The sequence below is a fragment of the Pterocles gutturalis genome, unplaced genomic scaffold (genome assembly GCF_000699245.1).
Source record: "Pterocles gutturalis isolate BGI_N339 unplaced genomic scaffold, ASM69924v1 scaffold16224, whole genome shotgun sequence".
Lineage (NCBI taxonomy): Eukaryota > Metazoa > Chordata > Aves > Pterocliformes > Pteroclidae > Pterocles > Pterocles gutturalis.
In genome coordinates this window covers 13886-38401 of record NW_010136102.1, presented here as the reverse complement: position 1 = coordinate 38401, position 24516 = coordinate 13886, and the positions used below count along the sequence as shown (strand labels likewise).

Genomic DNA, 24516 nt, shown 5'->3' with positions numbered 1-24516 from the left:
CTCCCACCCCCCCCAGCCCCCTACCCCGGGTATATATTCTGAAATTTCACGCATACCATAAAGTATCTTTGGAATGTTACAGTATAATTGTTTAGAGAAACATTTAATGGATGAGTAAGCATCAAGAGGCCATGGCTAAGGGAAAAGAAAAGTTAAAATGCTAGAAGCATTTTGTATTGAATGATCTTCTCAGCATGAAGACAGGGGATGGACATTTGATCCAAAAATCTGGTATTGACTCAAGTGATAGAAGACCAGGAGCCAGCGCTGAGGCATATGAAGCCATCCAACCACCTAACAAAACATCTGCTACCACCCACCGCTTCCAAACTGGACTGCAGGCACTGCCCAGTAAAGCAATCAAATGCTATAGGATATTATTTGATTAATAATATAAATATTAGGATAGCAGATTACATTATCTTGACAATTGGCTATTTTTTTTTTTTAATTGGCTGCTTGGTTTCCCAGTTTACAGCACAAATAATTTGCATGTGCATGATACAGAAATGGAACAGAAGAAATGGGGAAAAAAAGCTGGGCACTGAGTACAGAGACAGCTAAAAAAAGCTGAACATTCTTTCACTACAGGAAACTGCTGGAGACAGTATGCTGTAAATTAAAGCCAATTTTACTGAATTCCCTGAACGACTGCTCCTCCCAGAGATTCTACAAATCCATTAGCAAAGGACCATCACTATAGTTTTCTTGGAGCTTATTTACTGAAAAGAGTTTTAAAAAGCACATCCAAAACAAAATGTACGGTGTTTGGGGGCAGGGGAGTGGGACAAATCAGGCCTAACCTTGCATAATTGATTCATATCCCGATTATTAGAGAACAGCTGAGACGGTTTTTACTCCTGATTCCTCCTCCTCCCCATTCTTTTTTAAGTCAAGGAAAAGCAAAGAAAAAAAAAAATAATTAGCTCCCTACCTGAATTTCTGACCAGAAGAAGGGATACTGAGGCCAGAGAGGTGCCATTTGCTGACATGCACTGCTCTGAAAGTCAAGCAGATCTTTTTGTACCAGAGTTAGAAAAAACCAAGCTTCCTGCAGACTCGTGTCACAGCTGAAGCTTGTCTTATCATTGGGCACCTAAAATCTCTGTCCAAGTGGATTCTGTGGTGCTTAACAACAAATGAATTGCAGCTGGTGCAGTACAATCTCTCCTAGCTTCACACTTCCACAGAATTTTCAGAAATCTAGTGTCTTTGAGGAACTTCTGCTTCTGTGTTAAGTTTGGTGGAGAATAGGTAACAAGTTTTAAAGTATAATTAGGAACACAAATAGCATGATTCTATAAATCCCATCTTGTTAATAAGGTCATGGACAAGTAGGATAAGCTCTGCTATGCAGCCTTCTAGTTCCAAACCCAATACATTTTCCAAAATTCCTCATCTATTTGTAAAATATGTGAATCTAAATCATTTGTGAAAATAATGGATTGCACATGCTGCTTAGTTAAGGCTTTAAGAGATATTTGTAGGCACATAAGATTGCAAGGGACTTCCCAGGTCACCGTATTTATATCAGAAACACTATATTAAATAACCTGTTACAGAAGACATACAACCCCACCTTAAAAGGAGTTTTGTTTTTGCATACCCACCCTTAAATAATTTCAAAATTAGGATATTTCTTTTATTTTCCAGCTTAATTCATTAAAGAGACTATCCAGTGGCCGCTTAGATGAAACACTTTGGATTGCATAAGACAATTCTTTACATCCTCAAGTTTTTCATTCTCTTCTCTTCAACAACACAGTGATCCAGATGTTGCTGTCAGATAAATTCACTGTTTTAAATCATTTTTATTTCTAATGCCATAGTCAAAGGCAAATCCAAATATTCCATGAGCAACTTTTTCTGTAACTATTTTCACTTGTTGAATTACAGGGAACCATAATACCACTGCTGATTATAAAACAAGGTCTATGGGGTACTTCTTGTGTTACCATGACCATACCAGAGCCTGTAAGTATGTCTTTGGGGGTTAGGGTAATGGGGAAGACAACACAGTTTACAATGAAGTCTAACAAACAAGGTTATGTTAATCTTTTCAGCCACTTAAATCCAGGAAAATCAAAAGCAAATGTCTTCCTACCATAGCATCACAAAACCCAATCCCAAATACTTGCATCTTAGTGCCCGCTGGGATGTTTTCTGCTAACCATCCATTACATATCTTATAATACTCAGTACACACATTCCTCCACAAGTTGGATTGATTTCTTCCACAGTTTAACTTGTTTTTGCCAAAGTCTCTTTTAGTTCAGCATTGGCTGCCTGCCTAACGAAACGACCTTTCCTTATGCCAAAACTGTCATTTCAGTTGCACAAGATGCATCTTACAAACATGTATAATAAGTCCAACGTTTAATGCCTGAAGAACCGCTATTTTAAAATGATCTCTAGTAAAACTTAAACAGATACAGAAGCGGTCAGTACCTCCTGGGCGCAGGAGGAGGGGGATCATTCTCAAGAAATATTTTTTTCCTTTTGTACTTAAATACACCTCTTAAAAAGAAAACCCTAAACTAAATAACTAGAACATGAAAGCATATCCATTTAACCACAGACAGCAGTGAGAAATGTAAGGCTCACTCCAAACCCAAAGTTGAAAGCTTCATTCTCACTCAGTGTGAAGTCATCATTACATAATGATCACATGTACAATAAACTTGTCTCTTATTGAAAAGACTAGCCTTTAAATATAAGAATCTGATAATCTTGGTAAATTATCAAGTATTGCTGATGACTGAAAAAAATCCATCTAAATATACCTCTTGCTCTATTTTTCTGCTGCAGCTGAAACAAGAATACCTGTGTAAGAAGTTGTTCTTCAGTCAGATTATTGATCCAACGAGTATACCGTTCAGTAGACTTCAGTGGCTCTCTTCTGACTTGGCAACCAATAATCTAAAGCAAAATGAGATAAATCACATAGTGTAAACTGCTGTACACCCACATGGCCACAAAACAAGACCATAAACGAGAATTCAAAACATGGGAACTCCAAGAATTAAGATTATCTATACAGCTTTTATTAGATCTCTTCTGTGTTCATAATATAATAAGTCACAGTTGCTCTGCTGAAATTTTATATAGTTACAGCCTTTAAAAGGTCTCTAGAAAACTAACCTTGAGCCATGTCTTTCCAATAGCTTCAATCTTAGGAATATTTGAACCACTTTGGTTGAAATTTTCAAAGGAAAGTCATCCAAAGGCAGGCATACAGAATGCAAAATTTCAACCAAAATAGTTAAAGTTTGGCAAATGAAACTTAGAACTTGGATAACACCATACAACCGTACCAACAGTGCCTTAACCTATAATACTGCACGTTACTTACAATTCATATAAAATAAAGAAAAAAAAGCCTTGTATTCAGATTTGTCTCATTCATGGTGGAACAATGTAGACACCCCATTTTGATTTGTTCACTGAAATACTATATACCCATTCAAGAAACTTTTTCTTCTCTAACACTCTTCTGTAGCTGTATGGGTTAAATATGAATTTTAATACTCTGAATACCTACTTGCATAATAAATAACTTCCAATAAGCATCAAACAGAATATTAGAGGGATTTCATATTATCTGTAACTGCATAGACACGTATCAATGCAATTTCATCCAAACTGTTTGATCTAAAAATCTCTGGTTAGACAAGGAAGAAGCAGAGGAGAATCCTAGGAGTGTGACTACAGAACTCTGCTGTTTGCTGCTCCCGATGGCCTGCAGTCTACCCTAAACCTTCAGGATACTACAGGACTTAACTATATATGCAAAGTAAGCTGATGCTGTTTTATAGCAACCACTGTACTCCTGTCATACTATAACGGTCTATTTCTCTTCCAGATTTTGACAGGTACTACCTGTTGAGGATATGTTCATTCACAGAGAATTAACACCAGAGCATAGGCATTAGCATTTCTGAACACTAATTTCACATTATCCAGTTCTGTTCAAGAACTGCATGGAAAACTTACTTGGTTTATTTTCCACCCTAAGCGTTCATAAGGAATGTAAATGTATATACTGAGCACAGCAAGTTTAATTCCTTCAGGTATCTCTGTTTACAGAGCTTTATACCCCACACAGATGTAAGTACTCAGGCTAGAATTCTGCACGTGCAGTTATGAATACTTTTGATGTGGGAACAAAAACACCATGAAAAGATCTTGCTGGGTGACTGCTGCAAATGAAACATCACAATTTAGTGTATGATTAAATAGAATCAAAATAACAAATATTAAAAAAACCCACCATGATTTGCTTATCCTGTAATAATAAACCAGACTATCTCTGAACTATGGAATTTTTCATCAATGACAACTATGAATTACTACAGACAACTTCAATCCTTACCCTAGCTTTCTCCTGAATTACAGCTAAGTAATACTAAGACATTTTCATAAGGTTAACCCAAAATTCTTTCAAATTGAATATGAATTAGAAGAGTTCATAGATATGTTTTTTTAAAGGGGGCACTCCACAGATAGAAAAACTTCACAGAAGTTGCATCACAGAACGTATGTTCTGTTCTGTGAGCAGGATTTTTATTTAAGAATAGAACTATGGACAGAACTCTTGCTAGTATTCATTAACCAAAACCCCATTAACCTTCTCTTGCATATCTTGGAACTTTATAACTTACAAAGACACTTTCCAAAACTATCCATAAAAGTCAGAATGGAGAAATTACAAAGCACTTTTTTCTTGAAAGGTATTCTATAACAATACAATATAGAAACTTAGTTTCTTTATTCAAACAGTTGCAGCCTAAGCTGAACAAATACAGAATCACAGCTTTCACAAGGTAAGAGATAATTAGGCATATCTCAAATTTGTTTTTCCGAAAGCCTGGTTTTCAATCAGAGCCAAGTAGTAAGTGCAGTCATCTCTCTCTATGCAACTTGAAATTTAAATGAGAAGCAGAGGAGAGTTTCATATTTTTATATTAATTTCTGACCACTCTGACAATTTTCATAAATGCTGTTGATAGTTTAAGCAGTCTCAAAAAAAATGTTGAATCCAGGTGCTCAGCTAAAGGACTAATTCCCTGAAGTCCAAAGAACAATTGATACAAATCTCAACTCCTCATTCCTCCAGAGAAAACTGAATGGGTTTGATCAACTATCTGTACATACACTCAAGGAGAGGTGAAGGCAGACAGAATAACTGCTATTGAATTGGACCCTGACAGCTCTTTTCTGTATCCTACATCACTTTTTGTAATTTCTAGAGTTTGACTTAGATTCTCAGACAAAATTTCCGTAAATTTCCATATAGCCATATAGATAATTCCATTGCACACTCCAATTCTGCCAATTTTGGCTTGTAACAATGATTCTGTAATTGCTGTATGTAGGTCTTAAAATACCTTTTTCTGTACACAGCAATTTTTTCTTATACAGCAAAGCTCAACCTAATGTTTAGCACAATAGTAAAACCAGTATCCTTTTTCTGTACACAGCAATTTTTTCTTACACAGCAAAGCTCAACCTAATGTTTAGAACAATAGTAAAACCAGTATAAGATATTAATCTAGAAAAATATATCAAGAAACATAAGCATGACTTCCCCTTGGTGAAGCCATCTAGATATTAATCTAGAAAAATAAATCAAGAAACACAACAGAAAGTAATAGGATTGGCCTCTGACTTTTAAGAGTCAGATGTTACAGTAACTCAATGTTCCAAGAATCAAATTACATTTTTTACCTAGTCCTATGAAAACTCTGAATAATTATCAGGGCAACCCTTCTATTGTTGCGACTCAAAGTCCCTTTAGCAGCACACTAAACACCTGAAGGTTCATGGCATTGACTCTAAGTGTAGTTTTACTACAATTGATTGCAAGGGTTTGAACAAGATATCTCCAGAGCAATGGATTTCACTTCCATTGCTAAAGAGGAGATAGTTGATGACTCTTGGTCCTTGAATTTTCAAAATAAGACTCCAAAACTCTTCATTCTGCCATCACTAACAAAGTGTTATGATGACCTACTCTAGTATCCATGAACACTGAAAAGGAAGAGCAGTAAAACCAATGCTGAGAATTAATGTGAGAAAGAAAAAGTGCTCGCTGGAAAAAATGAAGACAACGCAAAATGTAACTTAGAAAGTTTTCTGAGACTCCACACGCTTACTAATGTTGTCATGTCTCTAAATGATATTTAGTATGTAATACCTTCTCCCCCACAGCTTTGGGTTTTCTTACTCTTTTCTAGTTTGAAAGGCAGGCATTAATGATGAATGAAATGGCTTCAAGGTAGTTAATATAAAGATGAGGTTAAAATTTCAGTCTAATTTCTTCTTCCTGACACACTGAATAAGATCATTATCTAGACAATAAAATATAATACAAACTTAGCAATCCTATATTTGCTTCACATATGAAATTAAAGGAAGACTGAGAAGAAAAGGAGGATTAATATACTTAAAACTTGACTAAAACGTCTTCCATAGTAGTGGCTTTAAGTTTGCTTTTTCTTAAAATTACCTAAACATGCTATCTACACACATGACTAGAGCATTTCTTTCCAGAAGACTTTCTAATTATTCCTAAAAATCTATTATTTCACCAGCAAATTGAATTGTTGTCTTTAATTCTCCTCCCCATTCAAAAAAATAAACCCACAAGAACAACCTGACAATTCCTTTCTTTAAAAGCAAAGGAACAAAAAAGCCATAGTTGGCATTCTTAGCAGCCTTTCATAAGACTTTCATGGTTGTACCAAACCCATCAGCCGGGCACATAAAAGCAAGGATCTCCTCCTGCAGAAGATAGTGTTGTATAACATCATTTAACCACATTCTTTAGTTATAATGATACCACAGCAAAATGCACTTAAAAATATAAATGCACGCTGTTGAGAACAGCTGCATTTTGATCTTGCATCACAGCAGGAAAATAACTACAAATGCATAACAAAGTTAACATTTTGTAAGAAGTGCAATGTTCACACTTCCCTCTACCCTAACATAACATGAAACGTTTTGCGCAGCACACAGACTTCCTGCTTTCTTTTCATTTTCAGAACCAATACTACTCAAGACTGCTTTTAGCATCATCTTAAGAGATACAATTTACAGACGTAAATTACAGATTGCAATGCAATCAAATTTATTTCTAGATCCTCAGCCAAAAAAATTCCACAACTTTTTGCTCTTTAGCTGTACCACTTCTCTCCCAACAGGACTCAGACTCATGACTGGGATTTTTGACTTACATGGTTGCAAGATAAACACGACCAACGCAGAGCACCTCAACCTCAGCCTTCAATACCGCTTCTGTAAAGCACAGCTCATTTAACCAGCTTCCTTCATGCAACCAAAATCAGGATTATTTAGAGTACAAACGGCTGCCTCTAGTGCCCCTGTGTAAGGTGTGGCATCAGAAGCAACTGCACACTGTTTCCCATTTCCTCCATGTCTCACAGACTTTTTATATTCACTGCACTATTTCCTTTTAGCTTTTAAATTTCAGTGAAACGTTTTTCACTCTTGCTTCTTTCCTAAGTGTTAAAATACTTGGACAAAAATCTTTCTGGCCTATCTTACACCCATCCAGACTTCCAGAAGACAAGAAACTCTCCACATTAGAAACATTCTTTTCAATATTTTGAGTATCTGTTTCTATGCAAAAATGTAGTTCATCCAACTTTCAACTTTTTGATCTAACTAGGCAAGTTTATTTTTATATTACAAACACTAACTGCATACTATTATGTACCTGCACCTAGATTAACCTATGTAATATATGCAACAGATGCAATACACTCCATATTCCAACTGGAAACCTGCTGTTGTGCAGTGTTAATATTATCTGTATAGGAAGCTGTAACATGAACTGGAACAGAATTTTTTTCTGGCTCCTAGTAAAGGTCTATGGCAGTTCATGGAAAAGCAAAACTCTTAATCAGGAGAGAAGATCATGACAACCCCTTCTGCTACAAGGTAATGCACTTTCTGGACAATTTCTTTATGCAACTTATAGCTTATTTAGCTATTTACTTAATTGCAATCAGCATTAGGTTCTCAGGAAATAAATACAAAATAATGTATAATTTATGGCAGCAAGAGACAGTGACAGGTAAGAAAATAAAGAGTATAAAACAGTGGTCTGGTTTTATCTTCACTACCAACAAATACATATGCTGAAAAGCCATACAAGCACCTTCTAAATGGTTTAAAATGAGTTTTGTGGGAAGAAGCGGCCAAATATAAGCATCTAGCTTACGGCCCTAAGGTCCTGCTTGGCCTCCATCTATACTATGAGCACATATAGTCACTGTCCTGTGAATTACTAAATTGCTTCACTGAAATACACGAAATACAAGAGTATTTCAGTCATGCACCTGATATATACAAAAAGCAGCATTCTATACCCAGCAGCAACAACAGCCATCCACTTACATGCCATAACTTGTTCCAACTTTTCACTAGTGTTTGTTTTAAACACAATATTCAGGCAGAGGTGTTTCTTATTTTCATCATTTCAGGTTTTTGTGTTTTACCATGCACACATAAACAGAAAAGGAAGCGGGTGAGGGGAAGTAAAGACTAAATGAGTAACAGTAATTAAAAACAACCCACTTTCTGCAGATGTGGCACTTTTTTTTTTTTTTTTAATCACTACAGCTTCCTCTAGCACAAAGAATCTTTCTCATTCAGGAGACAGCTTATGTGTCAGAGCCCTCCTGTCATACTAAAGAGGAAAAGAGGATGAAAAATTAATTGGTCTTCAGTTTTATCCAAACTAGTTTTATAAAAAGGGAAAGTAACAAAGACAGGCAAAAGCATAAACTCTCTATAAGGTATCAGGGACCTAGTGCCTGCTATATCCATACATTTGATTTCTTCATATGTCTTCTTTTAAGGAACTTTGCTTTATGAAGTTTTTTTAATTAACCAACCAATAATGACAGTGAAGCAGGTACTGGAAAAATATGTCTTTTTAGCAAGGAAAAATCCACAGCTTTCCTGGATAAAATAAATTGTGTTCCTCAACTTCTGGTATTAGATGAAATGCAACTTTTAAAGGTTAAAGTACAAAACTTTCTACACGCTGAGAAAACGTGTGCAGTGTTGAGTTTCATGTTGGAAATATTACTGAATGACATAAATCTCCTAGAAGAGAATGTAATTAACTACTTAGTGAAGCTTTAATTATCATGACATCTGATCCTAGATAATGTTCTATGAGAAGAAAGACTGTTCAAAAAACAAGCAATACAGGAAGGATCATCTCTAGTGCAAAACATCTTTTTCCCTCAATACAGCTATTTATGAGTACCAACAGAGGAAAATTTCCTAAACTGAAAAAGCTAATAGGAGGCATTTACCTCATCCTGAATGTTTAATTACAGTTTTTGTTAATCATGCCTGCATCTTGATATATAAAGGAAAGGTAGATGTCACTTGTGCTGTCTCCAAATCCTACTTCTATTATTTTTCTTGTAACAATTTCCACCAACCCCCAACTGATGTGACACTCCAAACATATTCTGAGATTCAGAAGAAAACTTGACAGGTGAGTGACATTTTCTCTCTCTGTCTTCACTCTGTATTGATTTATTTGGTTTTCACTCATGTAAAACTTTAAATATTATTTGGTTGTAAAACTTCTATAAAAGTTTTCAGTTTTCTCCTGGGTACACACAGCCCCCTTTATAAAAATCTGTCTAAAAGATCAGCACAGCCTTTGGTATTGGTGCAATACTTCTAACAGTAGCTGTTACCAGTGTGGATCAGCAGCAGCCCTGGTATGTTGTATTGGAAGTGGCAAATAGAAACATACCCAGAAAAGAGCAGTTGATTGAGACAGCCCAGGATTTCTTTTCAAGTGGACTTACAAAACAGTGCTTGTAGCATAATTTTTGATTGCACAGCTGTGACTCAGCATTATCTTGTCAGATCACCTATTTCTCACAGGAAACACAATTAACACAATTTTCCATAAGTCTTCATTTGTAATTTGCTCAGAATAGCCAGAACTTCATTAGTTAACTAGCCTGACTGTAAAACTAAGATTCAACGATTAAAATAGCTAAGTATTGGAAAAGATTTTCAGCCGATGGTAATAAGCATTGTTTCACTCATTTTAACTAAATGTGAACAAGTGATTACACTTATATTATTAATTTGTTCCTTCACCTAATTAAGGAAAAGAGAAAGAATATTTTGAATTATATGTTAAAATCTATTTTAACTGCAGAATAAAGGAGCAGGGAAGCAAGATCATCTTGAAGAAATTTATCAGCTCTATTTTCAGTTCTGCCTCTTACTACTCTTACTTAGAGCAAGTAATTAAAACTCTATATAGCTAAATCCATATTTTGTAAAAATACATTGGGATATATACACACACACAGAGAGATACATATATATATGGGATATTATTGGATGGCCTGCCTTCAAATGGTGATGGTGCTATAGAAGAACCTGTCCAGAAAACACTAACCATTAAGGAAATAAAACTGTGTCAATAATAACACTTCTTGTTTAGGCCTGATTTAGCCACCATTTAACGAAATTTCCCTTATGCTATCACATATTTCATTAAAAGTAACACTAGCTACAAGAATTCACAAAGTTTCTTTAAAACTCAAGAAAATTTGTATTTGGATAATCTGACAAAATTACAGGGTGGTTAGTCAAAAAAACTATGTTACCTGAAAGATGAAGAAAGATTTACAAATACAGCTGTCTACTGAGTACTCTTTACATTTGGTTCCCAGACAAGTACACGGTGAACACAATAACCGAAACATCTGCTTTAATGAATAAGAAACTCATATGGCACAGCAACAGCTAAACAGACTAGATATTTATACCAACAATTAGCATTTTGGATTTTGACCTTACTAAAAACAAGACTTGAAATTTATATTGTTAAAAGTACAAAAATATTTTATTTAAATTATATTGTGTTTGTCTAGAAGCCCATGACCTTTTATTTCTTAACACAGCAGAATGATGAAATGATTTAAGATACAAGTGGCTTTAAGAAGGATTCTGCGATCATCAATTAATGCAATCAAAAAGGAAAAATTAATGTAAGGAATATTTTTATGTGGTTAAAAATCTTTCCAAAATTATATACTCGGGGAAGAGGGAGTAAAATCTATTTCCTCTCCATTTCCAAGGGAGGAAACAGTGTTGTTCAAAATACATGACACCTGTGAGGTAATTTGCATTAGGTGTAAAGATACAAAACACACCCTGGTGTATTTAAAGCATGCTTTAATAATTGTAAAATATGTTGATAGTGCTGGCTCCCCAGAGAATCCTTTAGGTCAGATGAATATCCATTTCCACAGATGTTCTTATCTTGTAGCAATCCATTTTTAAGAACACCTGTTAAATGTTCTACTTGGCACTGGTTCAAGTCCAAAGTCCACAATAGGATGTTACAAGTTTATTTTCAGCACAATAAAATTTCTTTAGTGAATTTATATGAAAAACAAGAAGTCAAGGCAGTGTAATCAGAATGAGCACAGCTGAGCTCCACACCACATGTACCTTTAAAAAGAATGTTGTTGTGCATGTACATTCAGGAAGTACGCACATGACATTTTCAGAAAAACTTCAAGGAACCATCACTGAAGAGATATTACAGCAAATCTGTAGATATTACAGCAAATTCAATGAGTTTCAAAGTCCTTTTTGAAGGTAAATGAGTAAGTCCCAGTATTCTGATAACTAGCTTAGGTAGGAAAAAGCACCAGGCCTCGGAAGCCCTCATTCAAAATCTGCCATCTAGGGATAAAAAAATCTGAACTTGATCCAAATTCTCTGGATCCTGTCAAGATGCTTACACAACCAGTCCTTTGCATAAAGCTTAAGAACAGTCAGAAAGAGCAACATGTTTGCACAATTTCTGTTTTACAACCTATTTCTCTTGTGTCTGTAGCTCCACAAACTATGATTGGATTAATGATAGCTATCACCACAGCAAAATCTCAACACAAGGAGGAGCGGATGTTGATTTTCAAAATTTTTACGCTTCAGACACAGTTTTAAAAATTAAATATGCTGAAAGTCTACATTACAATCAGCCATTTATGAACATCAACTCTAGCAATCACAATCGGTTGATGGCATGTGGAGGCCATATTAAACACAAATTTAATTACAAAGTGGTGTAAGTTGGGATGTTTCTCTATTTGATTAAATGTAGAACAGACCTAAACGGACATTGTGACTTTGAAAATGCACTGCGGTTTTTCAGAAATACCAAATTAAAAAGAATCTTTAAGGAAGCTGCCTAATAAAAAGCAGGCACAGCTGAATTCCAGCAGATCTGGGTGATATACAGGGAAAGGCCCAATTAATGAAAACCACTGTAAGAATAGTACTCTCACATTGCCAAACAAAGAATTTCCATACTCTTCAGAGCAGAAAAAGAAAAGGAATATTTTCTCCTCTTAAACTTACTGTCACCACTTCAGAATAAAACCTTCACACAACTACTGCTCTAGTTTCTACTCTCCATATCAAAATATCATTGAAATATTATAAATAACATGTTAAAACCTCTAATAACAATTTTCTGAAGTCACAGATGTATATATTCTTGTAAGTATCTATACTGGACAGCCTTGATTTAGAGTTACACTTTCCATAGGCTGGAGAAAAGCATTAGAGACTTGTTGTTTGTTTATGGTGTGCAGTATATGGAAACTGAGTATAAAGTATTAAAGTTCTAATGACCAGGAGAGTTAGACTAGTTCCTGAATATATTTCTTTGAACATTTTTTTCTCCTACATCAAAAATAAACTGATTGTGGACAATCAACAATTGTAGGTAATCACCTCAGGAATATAATCTTATTTTCCTCTCTGTGCATACCAAAGATGGACCAGAGCCTCCTCAGGTCTGCTTAGTCCATTTAGTGGAGCAAATTCCTCCTAACAGGGTTAAGAAAAATCTGATGTATTCATCTATCCTTCAAGATATGCCAGTATCCAATTAATTTCTCTCTTATAGCTGTTATATGACTTAATGCTTTTATTAAAGCTAAACTCTATAGGCACTGCTTGCTAGGACATGCCTGGGCAACACACACTGATCTGTCTCAAACACGCTGAGTAAGGAAGACAGAAGGAGAGCTGATGCAAATTAAGTAATCTTTGTTTCTCATTAGTTAAGTTCTACACAATGAAGATTTTAATCAACTTCATGTCCAAAATAAAAACATTTATCAAAGAGAAGTCTGCTAAGCTATATGCTTATATATGCTGGAAGACAAAACAATAAAAGGGAGATTGCTAAAATCTGGACTTCTGCAGAAGACACAGAAGGAGAGAAGATCACCAACAACCATTAACTTGTTGCACACAGGAAGGATGGAATTTAAATAGAGGGATTTTTCTATCACACCAAACAGAGATGTAATATTTCAACATTATGCAGTTATGTTTAATGACAGTTTAGTAAAGCTGCACATGTGCTTATTATCATTTCACACCCGCCAAATCACATACAAGGTACTACTTACCTATTTTTGCTGTCCAGACTAAAACATTGTCTAATTTAAGCAGAAAAGAGGTAAAGAAAAGTCCCTCAGGAATAAAGGCTCAGACTATGGAACAACATTGTTGACCACTTCCTTAAAACAGTGGATGAAGAATAGCAAAGCCACTCTGGAGGTAAATTTGCATCTTGAGACTCCTAAATGAAGTCCTTGTCCATTGCATCACATTACTTCAATTAAACAAGACCTGATCTAAAGCTCCAGAGAGCACATCTTTCATGGGCAGGTATAACCTCAGACTGCCCACGTTCCAAGCTGACCAGAAGCTGCAAAGCTGCTGTGAGAGCAGATACGAGCCCAGATAATACTGTTGTAAGGCAGGAAACACTAGCTAGGGTTCAGCACTGCTCCAATCACCACTACAGAGTTTTCAGATGGACCAAGCTTCTGTCTGCTGACCCCCCTCACAAAGATATACTTCTAATATAGCACATATTTTTTCACGGTATAACATCATACTGTGATCCAAATATGCTGAATAGTTCATCGAACACATTTAGACTTCAGATTACCTCTTAATGAAGTTATTAAAGACTTGTAACTCCACCAGAACAGCAAAACATGTAACAAACTGTTCCTTTGCATGGTTTCCAGTTAAAAAGTACAAGGTGCAATTATATGAAAATCCATACACGCTTTAGAGCTTCTGAATTCCAATTAGTACTACGTAACAAAAGACTATTTTAAGAACAAGTCATAGCTATAGGAGACACGCATAATCTCAATTTTGCCAATTCTAGCCATACAAACAAGGCCACCTTGTTCATTGGATAGAATAAATCCATGTTTAAGTGCAATGTAATTACCAGACTGCATAATAACAACTTTGACTCCCAAGAGAAAGTACTCAGAGGAAGCACAGCACATAGTCTGAAAGGTAATCTGTTATTTTCAGGACTACTCTAACATTGGACTAATAAGAAGATACAGCAAACAAAAGGCTTTAAGATCTTTCAGGGGTGACCAAACTCCATTGGTATGTGGAATGTAGAAATCACTACACACTGGGGACTGCCAATATTCCTAAATTGCTACTGTTGACTGCCAATGTATAAGGTGGCCTCCCTCTTTATTTTTCTTCCCATTTTTAATTTTTATCCCATGCTCACTTTCACTATGAAGCAGCCTGGCCTGGCACAAGACAGATAAAATAATCTTCTGCCTTTATCCTGGACATGTGATAATACGCAGGAATCAAAAACAAACACATTAATGTGATATATTATGGCACAGCTGCTCAGTAAAAGGTTACACGGAAAAGTTTCTGTTGCACAAGCCAGCGTTCTAGTGAGCGAAGTGATGCTGCACTGGAACTCTACCACAAGAGTTTCTACACATGCAGTTGCACACCTGAGATGAGATGTTAACAGTTGTCTGGGTGTTTTTTTCCACCAGTTGAGTACACAATGTCTTAACTACTCAGCAAAACAAATCACTTAAGAACATGCTATTTACATACAGTGCTTTTCTTGTATACAAAACAATCAGTGCACAGAGTTAAAGAACTACCCTGATATGCAAGACAGTATATGGGAACTGGTCCAGACTACCTAGAATTACCTGCATCCCTCCCAAGGACAAGAGCTAGATCTAAAATATGGAACTCACTGACAGATGCTATAAGAATGTCTATTAATCTTTCTACACTCAGAACAAAACAAAGCTCAGTATTTGTTAAGCCATTTCCACAGAACTGCTCTCATGGATTAACTCATAAAAATCCTATGTCTTGCCAATGTAAAAATAGTTGAAACATGGTCAATCTTCAGGTATTTTGAAAAAATCAAATCTCATTATCATGACAGCCATAGAAACACTCAGAATGCTGATCTTAAAAGTCCTGTTCCACATTAATATATACTTCACATACCACTAAAACTTCATTTTAATTATACCTGTAAGAGAGGATCTACTTATTATACTGTATACTCTTTTTGTTGCTACTAAGAAAATCTTCACTTGCAATTTCAGATACTGGTTGAAATTAATAACGTGGAAGCTAAGAGGACTGAACAAATTAAGAATCAATGGCATCTGATAATTTCAGTTACAAAAAAAGATAAACTGAAATGATTCAAACTAGTGCTCAATAAGCAACAGGTAAGGCAAACGATAAAGGAGAGGAAAAAAAAGTCTAACGTAACAAATGTGTAACAGGTCTAGGCAAGCAGAGTGGCATAGTGTACAGTAACAATACAAAAAACCTTCCATTAAACTATAACTTTCAAAATCAATAAATCTACTTGTCCAGACTAAAAAAAAAAACAAAAAAAAACCAACAAACAAACACACTTCTGAGTTTAGTTAATTTGTGAGCTTCAGTGGGGGTGGAGGAGCAACAGACAGTGCCTTTGGCCTAGAGTTGTGCCTTAAAGAAAGGATCAAGCTCAGCTATCTCATTCACGCGCTCATTTCTCCAACTCATTTGCTGATTGCGCAATATTTGCTCACAGCTTTTCCAGAGGCAGATGAACAGGTCTGTGAACTAGTAGTGCCATGCATTGTTCAAGTTCACTCAATCCAATCAACTATCTTAGAGTCACATTAACCATCAAAGATATGCAGAACTTAGTCAGTTGGCTGACACATCCAGATAAGGCAATAGGTTAAAATGGCCTTAGGCATTGCAGCTCTTGAGGTAAATCCAACCTAGCAAATCTGCTTTAGAGATGCAAAACAGTGAGAATTTCACATTGAAGAAATGCAAATGGTTATACTCAATGGTCTCTCACATGTCTAGGTATCCTACATGTTTGAGAAAGAGGCTAGTAATTCTGCAACAAAAAGAAAGGTGTTCATTCTGACACTGGTATGGATTCTCCTCTTATCCAGCCAGTGAAAACAAAAGGAAATAGCTTCCGTTACCCATATTTTGACCTCAGCTGTCGGGAAGATGTGGGAGACAGCGAGGAAGAGCTTAGCTATTTTGTAAGCAATTCTGCAGAAAGAGAGATAAAAATGTGAATCCACATGCTGGTCATGTGCAGAGTCATATTGTGGGGGCACACATATACCCAAATGAAACAGCGGTGAGAGGAAGAACAAAGTAACACATGCCCAGCAGATAATATGGTGTCCTAAGATATTCAGTATGACTCCCAGACAGATGACAAAGTCAGTGAGTTTTGAGTGTGAATAGCACATCTCACTTTAGCACCCTTCTTCTCTCCTTCCACTATCTGGAATCCTTAGGAAAAAGAAAAACTGGAAGAGTATTCCAAGTGCTGCACTATTCTTGAAAGCCTCCATAATGGCACAGTGGCTTGGCAAAGTGTGGCCAGGTATCCGTGCAGCTCAGGAATAAGGCACAAACCAGAGCAGCTCTTTAATGCTACTCAAGCTCTCCGAGAGCATACTCAAACCACATCCAGCAATTTCACCTCAGCATGCCCACAGCAGGTCCTGACGCAAGCACCCGGTAATAAGACAACCTGGGAGCAGATACTGCTAACAATTGCATCTCTCCTTGAAACAAAAAAGCTCTGGGAGTTCTTAAAGGGTGTTACTCTGCTCAAATAAAATAGCAGAATAAATGTGGGACATAGGCGTGAAAGGCTGCATTGTGCGTGTGCGGTTTGGGAAATAATTTCCTGGGCTACTCCAAACTCAGAAGCCTTGTTGGATAGAACACTAGTAAGTACGAAGTTGGATCTCCTCCAGAAGAACACAAGTGTAAATAAAATAAGAGATGAAGGCCTGATTTTTTCAGAATTAAGGGAAATGCGATCTTGAATCTTGACGCTCATTAGCTGCCAACAAATCATACATGACTTGTGGTTGGCAAATAAGCAACACCTGGCTTACCCTGGAGAAAGGGGATAGATGCTCCTTCTAGGGATAAACAAAAACTAGAGGGAGAAATTTTAGTAATAATTGTTCATTCTCTAGTAACAAAGTAATTCCTTATCTGATTTGAGCATAAGCAACTTGAAGGAATGCTTGTATGCAGCATAAGTGTACATGTGCACTGGACAATCAGTGCCAAAATGTTGGTAGCTATTATATTATCAATAGACTGTACAATGTCCCCAAGCTTTCAAACGGCTAAAAGTAGGTATTCATATTGAGCTAGCAGAGCTTAACAATTTATAGCATAAACACACAGTCTCAAAAACTTCTGAGAGTGTCCTGCTTACAGAATCCTTCTCAACAGGACTTGGAGATAATGTAAAATATTCACCAGAGGACAAGATGACAGTGGTTCTAGAAAGCTGCATTTAATAAATTCACAACGTATGAGTAATCTGTCTTTTTCAATCTAAAATCCTCCACTCTAAATGTTACCAGTGACAGAACAGTTCCATTCTCCAAGACTTTTTTTAAAAGTCTTCCAGAGAAGGACAGCTTAAAGGCACAGAAATTAATTTGCTCTTGCTCTTTAAAGCATGATTAAGTAGTCTACAATAGAGGAAATGAGACTGATGCAGCTTGAGGCTGCCGCAGGGTTACCCCAGTCATACTCGCTCCAGTACCTGAACCTGGGGGCAAGCCTCTTGCTTTTTCAGAGACAGACACACCAGTTTCTTTGAAGAACAACTGGTTGGGGAGTAATTCCAAAGGCATCTGATATCTTTGGTTCCACTGTTTAGTAACCAGGCTTCAAGTCAGGGTAAGGCAATCGGCATTTGAAATTAACACGAAAGAGGAAGAACCTCAGGGATTAGTTAGGATCGGGGAGAAGCGTTCTCTTGGTGGAACAAGTTGGAGACCTTTCTTACCTGTACATCTATAGTAGTAACGACAGCGGACTGAAGCCTCCAATATTACAGCCCAGTGGGAACACCACTGTTCAAATCTGGCTCTCAGTAACAAACAGCAAGGCTAGGCTTAGGAACAAAATTTCTGAAAGTACACTGAGACGACATGAAGTCAAAAATCCAGGCCAGAAGAAGTTGCAAAACAGTGGAAAGTCCAAGTCTGCAAATTAGAATTTCAGGAACAAACCAAAAAAGCTAACTGCTTCACAGGCATTTCTCAAGCTTCTGCTTTTTTTTTCCCCCCCTCCACCTACTCTGGTTTATCACACTGACTGAAACTAGGGTCAGAACTTCAAACACAGAACAGAACTTCATTCAAACATCCTCAATCACCTTCCAAGGCCAGAAAATTCAATGGCACGACTATTCTGAGGACAGTAGAGAGATCATTCTTTTAGAAACAGCAGTACACCCTGACATTAGTCAGCAGATTTGTGGCCAGAAGGTCAACTTTTCTTTTCTCAAAGTAACTCAAGTTGTGTCAGAACTACTGGGGGGCTCTGGACCAAACTGATGTACTTGCTCATCAGGAACAGCTGGATATGTTCCCATTTCTCCTTTCCCATTTCATTTTCCTTTGAATTAGAGTTCTGTAAAATACAACACTAACCCTGAAGGTATACTTCACGTAGGTATTACAAACGTTTTCTATACCTGCAAAATGGAAAAACCCTTTGTAGGGCTCAAGAACAAAGAAGGAAAATCCTTACACCTAAAAGGCAACAACACAACACAAGAAATAACAGAAAATAAAAACCAGTAGAAGTTTAAAGAACAGGGAAAAAAAAAAAAAACAACAAAAAAACAAAGTGAAGGTCATTGCCCAAAAAGCTGCAAGGAAACCCTCCGACTCAGCAGAAAGTTGAGAGAAAGTGATGGCATGAGACAGGCTCTAGCCATATGTGGCACACAAACATCTACCATTTTTCTTAAGGTTTAAAGTCTCAGGCCTTTCTCTCCATTCATTTCTGAGAATTTTTACACTTTCCTAAGTTGAAGATTCCAGGTGCTAATATGTCAGCTAACTGAAAGGTGGAAGCTCTTATTTCCCATGCTAAATCAGACTGACTTTGGCTAGTTTTATTTAGTAAAGTGCAAAGCTCAAATTAAGCTTTGCCAATAGGCCTGTAGCACTGTATTGGGTCTGGCTGCAACAGAGTTAATTTTCCCCATAGCAGACCTCAGAGTGCTGTGGCTTGTATTGGTAGCTGGAAAGGCCTTGACAACAAACCAGCGTTTTGGCTGCTGCTGAGCAGTGCTTGCACAGCATGAAGGCTGTCTCTCTAACATCCCCCCCTCATCCACTAGGCTGGGGGTGGGCAAGATCTTGGGAGGGGACATAGCCAGGACAGCTGACACAAACTGACCAAAGGGATATTCCATACCATATGATGCAATGCTCAGCAATGAAAGCTAAAGAAAAGGCAGAGTAAGGGGAAGGAAAGGGGGTGGGCACTCATTATTATGACGTTTGTCTTCTGAACGAACTGCTGTGCATACTGAAGCCCTACTTCCTGGGAAGTGGCTGGACATCACCTGCTGATGGGGAGCAGAGAATAAATCTTTTGTTTCCCTTTGCTTCCGCAGACAGCCTATGTTTTTGCTTTTATTAAACTGCCTTTTTCTTGACCCACCCACCTTATTTTCTCCCTCTCCTCCCTGTCCTGCTGAGGAGGGCACCTTGGCATCCAGCCAAGGTCAACCCACCACAAGCACCATACTAAACAGGACCACAAGTTTAGATTAGTTCAGAGCATGGGAAGAACAAGTCTGTGTTGCTTAGAATACATAACAAAGACATATCCTTCAGTCTACTCAGGTGCTCATTACTTATCTGATTGTCATTTAATAGTTCATACCGAATGTTGTTAGGCACTAAACTATAACAGAATATAAACAAAACAGTTGAAGTGTTTTCTAAATAGACTACAAGCTGTTTAGATGAAATTAGTCTAATTAAAAAAAGTCTTAATATACAGGTACAGAAGTCATATAAGCAAGAAACATGATAGCTCTTAACACTAGTTTCCATAAAATAAGCTTACTGGATCAACTTGCCTCTCCGGTTTTTCGGTATTTTACTACAGAATTACATTAACTGATTGATATCAGAACAACAAAAACTTTTGATGTTATTATGCTCAAAATATGAATTAGGTTAACTGCTACTCAGGTACTACTAAAACTATAATTTGATAAATTACATTGTAAGGATTATCAGATTTCATAAGAGACCTAATACAGGTGGTGTGATGAGCAGGTACACAGCAGGTTGTTTGGCAGACATTCCTCAGCTGAAACAACCTTAATCTCTACTTTGGGGCAAGCGTGTTTCAGAGGAAAAGTTCAAAAGGTGTTTAATTCCCAGAGAGTGATAATCCTAAAACCGTCTATATTGTTCTGAGACCTGCAGGAAATACCTTTGTGACAGATCAAGCCAATTGACCTTTCCTTTCCAGAAACCTCTTGCACATTGAAATAAATGTCACAAGAGAAAATGTCAGAGATGTGAAAACAATAAGCCTATTTTTGCTGAACATTGTTGACAGGAATACAAACTCAGTTTTCAAGTTTATAAAGGAGTATCTATGTCAATAACATTGACAAATGAAGTAATTGCCAGAACAGATTATTTATATAGACCATTATTTATATGGAACATTTATGTGTAGAACATACACACAAACTCTCTCTAAAGGATACTGGCCCTAACCACAAACATTTATTTGAAAACAAAATCGTATAGATCACATAACAACTGTCTCACAGAATGTTTTTGAGAGTTTACTTCACAAGAATAAAGAATGGCATTCTAATAATGTTTTATTTTGCAGGCAGACACAGGGAGAAACATAAGTTTAACCGTAGGCCACTTTATTAATGATAACAACCCATACATTCCTTATAGCTTACAGTTTCTTAAATATTAAAAACCATAGCTGTAGCCAATCCTTTGCAGCTCTTCACACTACTTAGTAAGGCTACATTAAAAAGGCATTTACATTACATACATTAGCAAAACCTGTATTTGAAAAAGAGTATCATTGTCATAATGAGATTTGGTTTGCTGAAAAGAGAAAATAAATGGAAGAAAACAAGTTGAATCAAAGCTACTATTCAGTGCAAGGATTAAAAATAAAGGAAAAGAAGGCACTGGTTATTGCTTTGCCTCCACCAACCCTACTGTGAAATTTTCATATCCTTTTAACGATGTATCCGGCACTCTGTAAAAGAAAAACACACAAATACACACAAGAAAAAAGTACTCACACTGTTTGGGTGTTGAATGGCAGCTTCGTGCTGCAGCCTAACCCGCTGTGGCATCATCACATCATCCTGGAATAAATAGCACACTGTTACTGAAGATAAAAAGGGTCACAGTACAGTACTCAGACACACATTAGAATATGCTGCTAAATTAACATCATTTTACTGGCTTGCAGTCAGAGATACAAATGGAACAAATATTAAGAGACTTTACACTTTCAGTGGGTTAAACTCAATCCTGTTCACACTGGAAGTGATCAAAACTACTAGGTGACAACTGTGTTGTGATCTCAACATACATCTTATGGGGACCTACACATTTTGCATTTCTAAAGAAATTCCACAATTCTCTAACAACTCTAACAGCAGTACTGGCAGTATGTGTGGACAAGGAACCAACCATGATTAAAAGCACGAGATTTGAGACACTCTACCAGGATGAGGAAATGTTCTTTATAGTCTGGCTGTACCTTGTTCCGCCTTCAAATTTACCAATATGTCATATTTCATGAGCAAAAAAACCAGTATTTGTGAAACGACAAAATTCTAAGGAAAAAAGGGGAAAAAAAACCAACCCCACACTCATAAAATGCATCAGCATCGACACTGGCTTCAGAACACACCACCTAGATTTACGTTGGATGTTGACTTCTTTCACCTGTAGCATAAAGGTATTTTGTGTACATACAATAAGGCAAGTTGCCTTGTAAAGAGTTAGTAACCTTGCTATCCTTCCTTGAACAAACAGGAGATATTCCTTTCAAAATTATACTATTTCTTCTTCAAAATTATATCCTTTCTAGACTATAGTTCTACAGTCTATTAAATGCCCAATTATAGCACAAATTTTCTTCCCTAAATTTAGTCTCCTGAGGTTTCTATCAATATTATTTTCCATTTTGGTTCCACATTTTTTCCCTTTTAGAGGATCAGTTCAGTCTTTCTTAGATGCTGGTTAAAGCTAACACAGCCTACTTCTTCGCAGAGTATTTCCAAATGGCCCTACCTTATCAGGCAACCATAATTCAAAGGAGCCCTGAATTCCTGTTTTACATCCATCTTTTAACAGTTCCTCCCATTAAAATTATTCAAAGGAGATTCCTACTAAAGCCAAAAAAACAAATATTGAATTTCCGGCAACTTTTACACTAAAACTTTCAGTCAAATCAATGTCAGCAAAAAATTTTAATGCTTAAATATCGAGAGCTTAGAGGGTTGTATGACCATGATATAAAGGTGACACTATAGTTTTATCAAAAACAATACAAGGATGAAAAGGTAGATCCAACTATTTAATACAATTCAAGGATAAAGATAAAACAAATTAATAATAAAACTGACCTTTATCACAGGCAAGTTTATAAAAGACAAAGGAATACATTGTCAAGAGCATTTTTCTGTATTTTGTTTTTAGGATAAGTTTGATCATAAGCATAAGAGATGTCACTGATTTTCAAAGCCAACAGAGTGAAAAAAAACCTCCTGATTTCTCACCCTCTGTACATGAGTTACTTCAAAACTACAATGATATTATTTACCATCTAATCCACTTTATCAGTAAAGAATTAGAATTCAGGTTCTGTATTAAGCAAATGCTCCAATCAAACATTCACCCTATTTCCCATAAGAAGAACCATAATCCTATTTCTTTATGCTAAATACAGAGCTGAGTCTTGCAAATTAAAACCTGATTCTCACATAGGAAATAGAAGATACATCTTAACTGAGCTTTCTTCGCTCCTTTACAAATTACTTAGGATTCTAGATGTCCTCTTGTTAAATCCCCAAAAAATGCGAATGCAAAATAAGTCAAAAAGCAAGGAATTTCAATGCTTAGAACAATGTTACTATTATCTCTTATGATATACAACATGTGGTTTTGTGCTAAAAGATGCCACTGTTTATGATCCTGCACAGAGACAAATTTAACAGAACTCATACATTCACAAAGATGAAAAATAATCTACTTGATTTAAAAAAGGTTAAATCAACGTGGAAAGTATTCAATCTAAATTCAAATATGCTATTCACCAAACAGGTCAATGTTATGTTTGTATAAGCACACAACTTGACAGGAAAGGTCTAGTTCCCCCTAACAAAACACTATGTCATTTTGATGCTATTGGCAAAGCTAACCATCTGGGTCTTAGGCTATCATCAAGATAATCAGGATTCTGTAAAATCCAGCTCAAGAGAAGGCACTATAAAAATGCGCTTTTTTTTAAATACATTTTTGTTCTCTGCTGCTGGAAAACTCTATGAACTCTTCTCCTGAATGACCTTTAAAGAAGCTTTTTAAAAAGAACTTTGTCTTTGGTTCTTTTGGGGGGTTGGATTTTTTTTTTTAATTATTAACAGTTTGACGCATATGATACATTGCTGTATAGTTCTGTGATACTTTCCACGTTCACAGAAGGAGAAAGAACGAAATAAAAAAAAGAGAACATAGTAGTTTAAGACATAATCCCAAATGAAACAGTAAAGCAATTAGGCAGTGAGGAAGAACAGCACAAAATACAAATCACATCCCAGAGAAAACTGAGTCATATCAGTCATTTAGCTTTTTAGACTCAGGCTAGGCAACTATAAAAGAAAGCTAACTGCAAAATCCAACTTCAGCACTTTACAGATTCTTCACTACTTATGACTGGACAGGCAATCATAAAGCAGAAAACAGAATATATTTATACAGAAATTATCTTTAGCAATGTGGCTGTATTTTAGACCGGCTTTTAAAAACCAAATCAAATTCTAATGCATAAAACCACAAAATAAGATCACTTTAAAAATTTTTCAACTTCATAGACCATTGATAAGAGTGAGATGCCCAACCATGTACTGTAAGAGTTCATAGAGTTTAAACAACTACAGTATTAGACAACTAAGATGTTAAAATATTTTATCTAGTTGTACATTCTGTAATCACAAGTTTTCTATCAAAACTG

At 36.4% G+C, this 24516-nt stretch overlaps 1 protein-coding gene across 1 annotated transcript in view; it reads right to left on the bottom strand.

Annotated features, from left to right (window-relative positions):
• B3GNTL1 (UDP-GlcNAc:betaGal beta-1,3-N-acetylglucosaminyltransferase-like 1) overlaps positions 1-24516 on the bottom strand; it is a 118572-nt gene that overhangs the window by 82436 nt on the left and 11620 nt on the right. The window contains exons 4-5 of the mRNA XM_010082188.1: positions 21575-21640; positions 2824-2919 (exon numbers count right to left, since the gene is read on the bottom strand). Coding sequence (XP_010080490.1) covers positions 2824-2919; positions 21575-21640 — 162 coding nt within the window. The remainder of the gene's footprint in view (positions 1-2823; positions 2920-21574; positions 21641-24516) is intronic.